Source organism: Lineus longissimus, chromosome 19 (assembly GCF_910592395.1).
Source record: "Lineus longissimus chromosome 19, tnLinLong1.2, whole genome shotgun sequence".
NCBI classification, from domain to species: Eukaryota; Metazoa; Nemertea; class Pilidiophora; order Heteronemertea; family Lineidae; genus Lineus; species Lineus longissimus.
Window position 1 is genome coordinate 3,798,920 of NC_088326.1, and position 7,614 is coordinate 3,806,533.

The window sequence follows — 7,614 nt, forward strand, 5'->3', positions numbered from 1 at the left end:
TCTGTTTCTTATGAAATGTACACAGTGTTTTGCATACATCAGTTCTGGACGAGTCATTCCAAACTGCTCCCAAAATTCGGACTCTAGAGGTACTTATACTTCAAGGTTGTCTCACCAAAACCTCTGTGGTCAAAATAAAGCTAAAAATTACAAAATCCATTATAGAAATGAAACATTGTAACTGAGGTGTTTTAGAATTTCACCCTGGTCTTGGCATGTCAATTGTCATTGAGCCAGCAACCTGAAACCTATTTTCAACATCTCTTGAATTCTTTTCAGTACAAACACAATATTGGGCTTATGAACATCGGTGCTCCAGCTTGTGGTGTGAACGCAGTCATCCGGGCCGCTGTCAGGGTTGGATTGTTCGAAGGTTATGGAATGAAGGGGATCTACGGAGGCTTGGATGGGCTTGTCAGTGACAATGTAAGTTTAGGAAACGGGCCTATGAATGGCCAGCCAAACATGAATGGGTCCATAAAGCCATATGAGACCCGATGTCCACTCTGTTTCTTGGTCTTTTGAATGCTCACTGCGCCAGAGTATTTAATGTAGAGCAGTGCAGCTCTAATCTGCTTACTCTTTAACATACTGGCGCTCGAAGGAGGGGGTCCCCTTATTTTATGTTTACGATTTTCAATGATTGTGCCAATAGAATTAGAAGTCCGAGTGCCAAATAATCTGTGCCCTTAAGAAGTTGTACGAAATCAAAATCTTGTGCCAGAAATGGTACAATGAGACTAATATCGCATTTTCAATTTGGTCAATACGACTTGTTAGTGACGGCTATGGAACTGATACTGTCTGATATGGCCAGGGAGATGGTTTTTCCTCATTGGACTTGATTCACAATGACAAATGAATACACTTTACTTTTTTAAACGATAATGCACATAACTTACGAAAATGTCTTGTTGCTTTTCCAGGTCAAGCCTCTAGGGTGGTCGACAGTGCACATGTGGGCAAGCAAGGGAGGCTCCATGATGGGCACGTCTAGGACAACGGTCAAAGATCTGGGAGCAGAGAAAGTGGCAGAGCATATCAAAAAGCACAATATCCATGCGTTGATTGTGGTCGGTGGTTTCGACGTACAAAATTTCACAGCCATTTTAGGGTTCTTTACATGCAGTGGCTTACGGCAACTGGCCTTGGTGAAAACTTGATGGAATCTGCAAGTGACATAAGGTCCCTTGCACTTTTGGTGGCTCAAACCATTATTTTGCACTTTTAAGGTCAATAAAGTACATGCAGGGCCTTTTGGTTTTAACTCTTTACCTACTGTAGCCAGTATTTACCGGGTCCTGCAGTAATCCATAATGTTAAATTTGTCCCAAGTTCTATCATTCACCTCGGTCCCAGTCATGCCTGAAAAAATGAGATGGCAGCACTACAGTCTGCACTCCGTCCAAGTCCAGGATGGGTAATGCTAGCTATTTTGCAGTTAAACTTTTCCCCAGCCAAGTTGGGATCCAGGCCGCCCGGTCTATTCGGAGTGTTGGCCAGGGGAACTATACCCTGCCAAAACCCTACCTGGTAGAGAAAGTTAATAAACAAATAGATGAATAAATAAATAAAATAAGGTACCGGTAAATTTAAATTGTGAAATAAAAATGATTTTTTTTCTCTACAGGCATACAAATCCGTACTGGAAATGTATGAATTCCGTAAAGACTTCGAAGAATTCTGTATCCCGATGGTCGTCGATCAGCAACAATGTGCCAGGATCTGATTTCTCCGTCGGCGCGGATACAGCTCTCAATGAAATCACCGACGTAAGTGCAGTAGAACCTCTCTATTAAGGACATCCTTGGGACTGACAAGTGCTGTCCTTAATAGAGAGGTGTCCTGATTAGAGAGGTCAAATTGAACCATACGACCGATACTTTGCACTAAGTCAGTCTTGCTACTTTATTTTAGACAGCGTAAAATGTGACGAATCACATCGAAAAATGTCTTGAGTCACAGCTGTGTTTAAACACCTTGTCAATTTCTGTATCTTTCATGGCACCTGTGTTTCGAGAAAATCGATTTAAGACAATCATGAAGAAAACATGCATCATCGAACGCAGAATTGAACATGCAAAATTTCAACCCCATTACATGGAATGCATTAACCATGAAATTTTGGCAGCAAATGCGACGATAATCTTTCACTGTGTGGAAATGAGCATAACGTCAAACTTTCGTGGCAGGAAAATTCAACGGTTTACAATGAAAATTTGACCTGCGGCAAACAAATCACTTGTATGTCGTCGAGACCATGAATATGATACCCCGTTGGCCGAAATCTCAATGTTCATCTTCAATTCAGATTTGCGACCGAATCAAACAATCGGCCACCGGATCGAAGCGACGTGTGTTCATCGTGGAGACCATGGGGGGCTACTGTGGCTATTTGGCCACCCTCTCTGGACTCGCTGGAGGGGCTGACCAGGCCTACATCTTCGAGGAACATTTCTCTATCAAGGACATGCAGGTGCGTAGGTCTTTGGTTTTCAGTGATCTCACCGGATACTACAGTTAGAGTAGAACCTCTCTATCAAGGACACCCTTGCGAGCGAGAAATGATGCCCTTTATAAGAGAAATCTCGATTACAGAGGTCACATGGTATAGAGTTGACCCATTTGGGACCGAAACTACTGTCCCTTCTAAAGAGATTGTCGTAGTCTTAAAGATAAGTATGTACTTTTCCATTGTATACAAAGTATTTATTCTAATTTCTTCAGGGTGATGTAGTGCATTTGAAGGCCAAGATAGAGGATGGAGTACAGAGAGGTCTCATTTTGAGGTAAGCTGGCTTCCTTGAATTTCCAGAACTTCTTTGATTTGGCTTATTTACTTAAAGAAAACTGGAATTTCTTGAAAAAGGGACTTTCAATCCTCTAAACTTGGGATTATGCCTACGGGGTAAATCTCTATGGCGTCTTTTTCGGTAATGTCGTAATGTTTGATGCATCATAGCACCTTGTGTCGTCCGGACGTCAGACCGATATGTTAGTCTACCGTGCGTACTTGAGATGTACGAATTCCTCAAAGACTTCGTCTCCATCATAAAGTTACACATTTCTTCCTCTAAATGGTCCATAACCAAGAATTAGTAACGGCTAGTCTTTTTAGATTCTTGACGTAACCTGTTGTGATTTCAGAAATGAGTATGCTAACGACAACTATACCACCGACTTTATCCAGCAACTTTACTCGGAGGAGGGAAAAGGTGTTTTCAGTTGTAGAAAGAACGTTCTGGGCCACATGCAACAGGTTCGTGCCTTAAAGACCTAGTGATATTTTTGACGTTTTGTAGTTTGATATCATAATGTAAATAAACAATACAATGCCACCACGTAAATTGCAGAATTTGTAATTTACGCACGCCACCTGGTGTCCTCCCTGTGACCCTAAGGGCTACGCTGGCTGGAGCTCTGACCCCTGGAGATCCAACCGTGCCAGACAGATCTTAGGCATGGGTGCAGACCAAAGTTGGATCCAAGCGTTGGTTGATCATGTTGATGACGCTTCAAGATGGCAGCCTGTCCACGCCTACCAGGTGGCCATTATATCGGCCTATAGCTCATTCTGCCGCTATACTGAGTTAGGGAAAGGGGGACTATAGGCAGGAGCAGAGGGGTTAAATTGGCAATCTTCAGGTGACTGACATACACAGTAAGGACACTTTAAGAGTACGTCTTTTCTTTTTTCCAGGGCGGACTGCCAACGCCGTTCGATCGTAACATGGGCACAAAACTGGCGGCCAAGGCGGTGGAGCGTGTCATGACACAAATTCAGCAGTACGAGAAGCCAGATGGTGAGTGTGTCATGTGTCAATCTTAACGTTCAGAAACCGTGTTGAGCTATTATTCCTGACTAGCATTATACCCGTGGCGCAGGCAGGTTCAAATGGGCTATATCTTGATTAGATTGAATTGCAATGAAAATCTAATGCAATATCAAAGGAGCAATATTGAAGAGGCAAATTAAACCAACCATTTTGTCCACAGACTCGGACCTAGCTGTGGCGTGCTGTATGTGTGCATAAAAAGTGTATCAATTGGTCCGATAGAGATGATGAGGCAATGTCAATATGCCTCGTTCCTCAGTCAGCAATATGCCCCTTTTTATACGGAGAAGAAGGAGAACTCAGATAGGCCTTCACATGTCGGCTTCCAAATGTCTCGGGCAAGGCACTTAGTCGAAAGGCAAGCTAGAAGTTCAGCATCGTGAGCAGCTCCTTGATAAGGCCATGCCAAGTTCAGAGTGCCTCTTCAGATACATCAAGTATTGAAAGCTGTGGTGAGCACATAAACAGACCATGGTCACCTTCATTTGAAAATTCCTTCATAATCAAGGGCTAGCTCTAACTAAAACAGCACCCATAAACAATAGACCATCAATTTGACCCCAGCTCCTAACTGCGGGAAAACCCAAGTCCAGCAACCAAAGTACCAAAAATACATTTTTTGTTTACATTTGAACTGCACACATGCGTTTGTTTACAATTTCATTTCCCGCGAAATCGTGGATTGAAAATAACATTAACCTGGGTTCAGCAGGTCAGCAGGTATACCGGCTGTTCCAATCATCCCCCTACAGCCATCTGTTCAAAAGGTAATGTTATTCACCCCAGAGGGAGTGCAGCAGGTCAGCAGGTATACCGGCTGTTCCAATCATCCCCCTACAGCCAGCTGTTCAAAAGGTAATGTTATTCACCCCAGAGGGAGTGCAGATAATTGATTAAGCCCCTGCATAATTTAACAGCAATGGCTTGGCTTCTGTAAGTGGTAAGGAGAATTGACAGTGTCCGATTAAAAATCCCTCATTACTGCTCCGCTGAAGTATATTTTTGAACAAAACCAAGACGTTGCATCAGGGTGAGGTGTCACCACAATTCATGCAAAATTTCAAGGCAATCCAACGCCTCTAAGTGTGACTTTATTCGTCCCCCTTCCAGTATTATTATATAGATGATTTATAGTGAAATCCCAGATGTAGGACATCACGTCTGCTCATGCGAGGTTCTAGGTTGGCCTAGTGCCTGACCATTATGTGTTAGTGTGCCATCAAAATTATACTGACTCGACTTGACTTCACTTAAAATAGAACATAAATTGTTCCATTTAAAAATATGGATGGTGAGTGAGTCATCGACGTTTGTTCCATTTAAAAATGGAACAACATGTTCAATTTTAAGGCATGCCAAATTCTTGGTGCCGGTTATCGATCAATCAACAGTCTCTCCTTCCACCACCCCTGAACACTTGGAGACAATACCACTACCCCTGGTTAAAACATGGGGAGAATGTATGTCAAGCACCATAGCTTTGATGGATAAGGAATCATGCTCCGTGCTTGTGAGGACATGAAAGATACCTGGAGATTGCATACATCGTCATAGCCCTTGGAGTCGAGAGGCATGCATTATCTGTTTCGTTGTATTAACCTTGTTGGTCAAGATGCTCTTTCCTTGAAGAGATGAATATCGATGTCTTACATGTATTTGCTGTTTTAGGTTTTGTATTCTGTGATGATGAGGAAACTGCCTGTCTTCTCGGGTTGGTGCGTAGGGCGTCAAAATTCACCCCAATGAAAGAACTAAAGAAGCAGACAGATTGGAAGTAAGTTCCACTGTTCTCATAAACACAGGCAAAAGTATCCATGGTTGGATCTATGACGGCAATTTATCATCGACGTTCTTTGATGGAGAATCCCCATCATAGATCCATGGATGGAACCCATGGTCGTATCTACTTTGGACCCATCATCGATCCATGGATGGAATCCATAATAAATTTGACGGGCCGGCGAAGAATTTTTGTTAAAGGCCTACACCGTTCATTAAAAATGTTGAATTTGTAATTAAATTAAAAAACTTCCAATTGCGGAAATGCATACTAAATATAAATTTCAACATTGCCATTTCGTTGACTGATATGCAAATACTACAGCGCTTGCTCTTTGTTTTATTCTTTACTGACTGATGTAATGTCAGTTTGAATTGCGTTCTGCATCTCTCCATGCGCCTGGCTTTGGTCCGACAGTGGCATTGGGTATGGGAGTGGGTAGGTGATATGCCTAATATGTGAGGGCCTTATTTGGAACAGGACCTGCTGTCACTGGTCTCAATGCATTGTGCAAAATAGCGTACTCCAATCAATCTATTGGGGGTTGCATGTAGATAGCAGCAATAAGTCCCTAAATGCAGTTAATTTCGTGTTTAACCTTTAATAAAACTTCAGTAACGTTAGAAATTTAATGTAGCTCAATCATCGTGCCCATTTAACAAATGTATATTACATTTCAAATTTGCCCGCTCCATGGGTATATGCTAGTACTATGAATACCAAGTTTAAACAAATTTGTATTCACAATGACTGTACTACGGCATTGTGTATTAGTGGATTTCTATTTAACTGGACCACAAGTAATTACGAACGGCGTACTCTTTTAAGATTGGTGAACTAATCTCTTTTTTAGGCATCGTCTCCCACTGGAGCAGTGGTGGTTGAAATTGCGGCCCCTCCTCCGAATCCTGGCGAAACACGAGAATGTATACGAAATGGAGGGCGTGAATGTCACCTCCACTGATGCGGAGAGTTCAGATGGCGACGTCCTGTAAAAGGCAAAATGGAACCTAGGACCGTCGGCGATTGAGTGTCTTATCCTAGTTTTCCTTCATCCGCTTGTGCAGTGATGTTCGTCGTTGGATGTTGAAGATCTCTAAGGGATGCATTGTGTGCAGCTTTTTGTTTTGAATCAATTTGAACAATTCAGATGTACAGCAGAACCTCTCTATTGAGAATACGAATGGGCATGGCAAGTGCTGTCCTTTATAGAGAGTTGTACTGATTAGAGAGGACAAATTGAATGGAAACAGCCAGTTTGGGACAACTAGTGTCCTTAATTAAAAGATGTCTGCTAAAGGAGGATCCACCGGACCTGCCGGTGATAAAAAATATTGATAAATACTGTACCAATGCTATTTAACCGGTTGAGGGTCACCTGTACAAAAGGTCTGTCTTACGTTTAATAGGCCTATTTGAAACAGACACGCCAAAACGCACTAAATACTTAATGGTGTTGAGACAGTATGTAGTGCCCCAAACAATGCAAAAATTCAGCACACAGCTCTACGTTGAAAAGTTTGGTGCCTAAAGATTGATGTTTGTGTGTGATGCCACTGACAGGATTACTTCAACTAAAGGGTTTTTGCCTTCAACCCTTAGACAACGAGTAAGAATCCTGCGGTGTAAAATTGCAGTTTTGTGCCATTGGGAAGGAAATCACGAGTCCTTTCAGTTTGGGGTGAATATGCTTAAAGGGACAACTTGAGCGTGGGATTTACCTGGCCTGGAGGTAATGCTTGCCACCATGCGCCGCCACTTAAAGTATCACAGCAATGATGATCACTAAAACTGATCTTTGCCGGTGTTGCGAGGCAGTTATGAACGTGGCTTGTGAATTTCAGAGGCAGGCCATTGGTTCATACATCCCATTCTAGCATTGTTTATTGCAGTTGAACGATTTTTCAATGATCCTGTTTGGCGACATTTCGGTCCTGCTGGAAGTCATTCTTGTATGAAAAACCAACAGACCTCATGCCCAAGTTGTCCCTTTAAACT

At 42.5% G+C, this 7,614-nt stretch overlaps 1 protein-coding gene across 1 annotated transcript; it reads left to right on the forward strand.

The window, feature by feature from the left end:
• The first annotated feature begins 1,704 nt into the window (after nucleotides 1–1,704).
• Nucleotides 1,705–7,333, forward strand: LOC135502866 (ATP-dependent 6-phosphofructokinase-like). The gene is made up of 7 exons (XM_064796019.1): nucleotides 1,705–1,772; nucleotides 2,312–2,476; nucleotides 2,728–2,789; nucleotides 3,148–3,259; nucleotides 3,701–3,803; nucleotides 5,505–5,610; nucleotides 6,470–7,333. Exons 2-7 carry the CDS (start codon nucleotides 2,375–2,377, stop codon nucleotides 6,609–6,611), a joined length of 627 nt encoding a protein of 208 aa, XP_064652089.1. The 5' UTR covers nucleotides 1,705–1,772; nucleotides 2,312–2,374; the 3' UTR covers nucleotides 6,612–7,333.
• The last annotated feature ends 281 nt before the right edge of the window (nucleotides 7,334–7,614 follow it).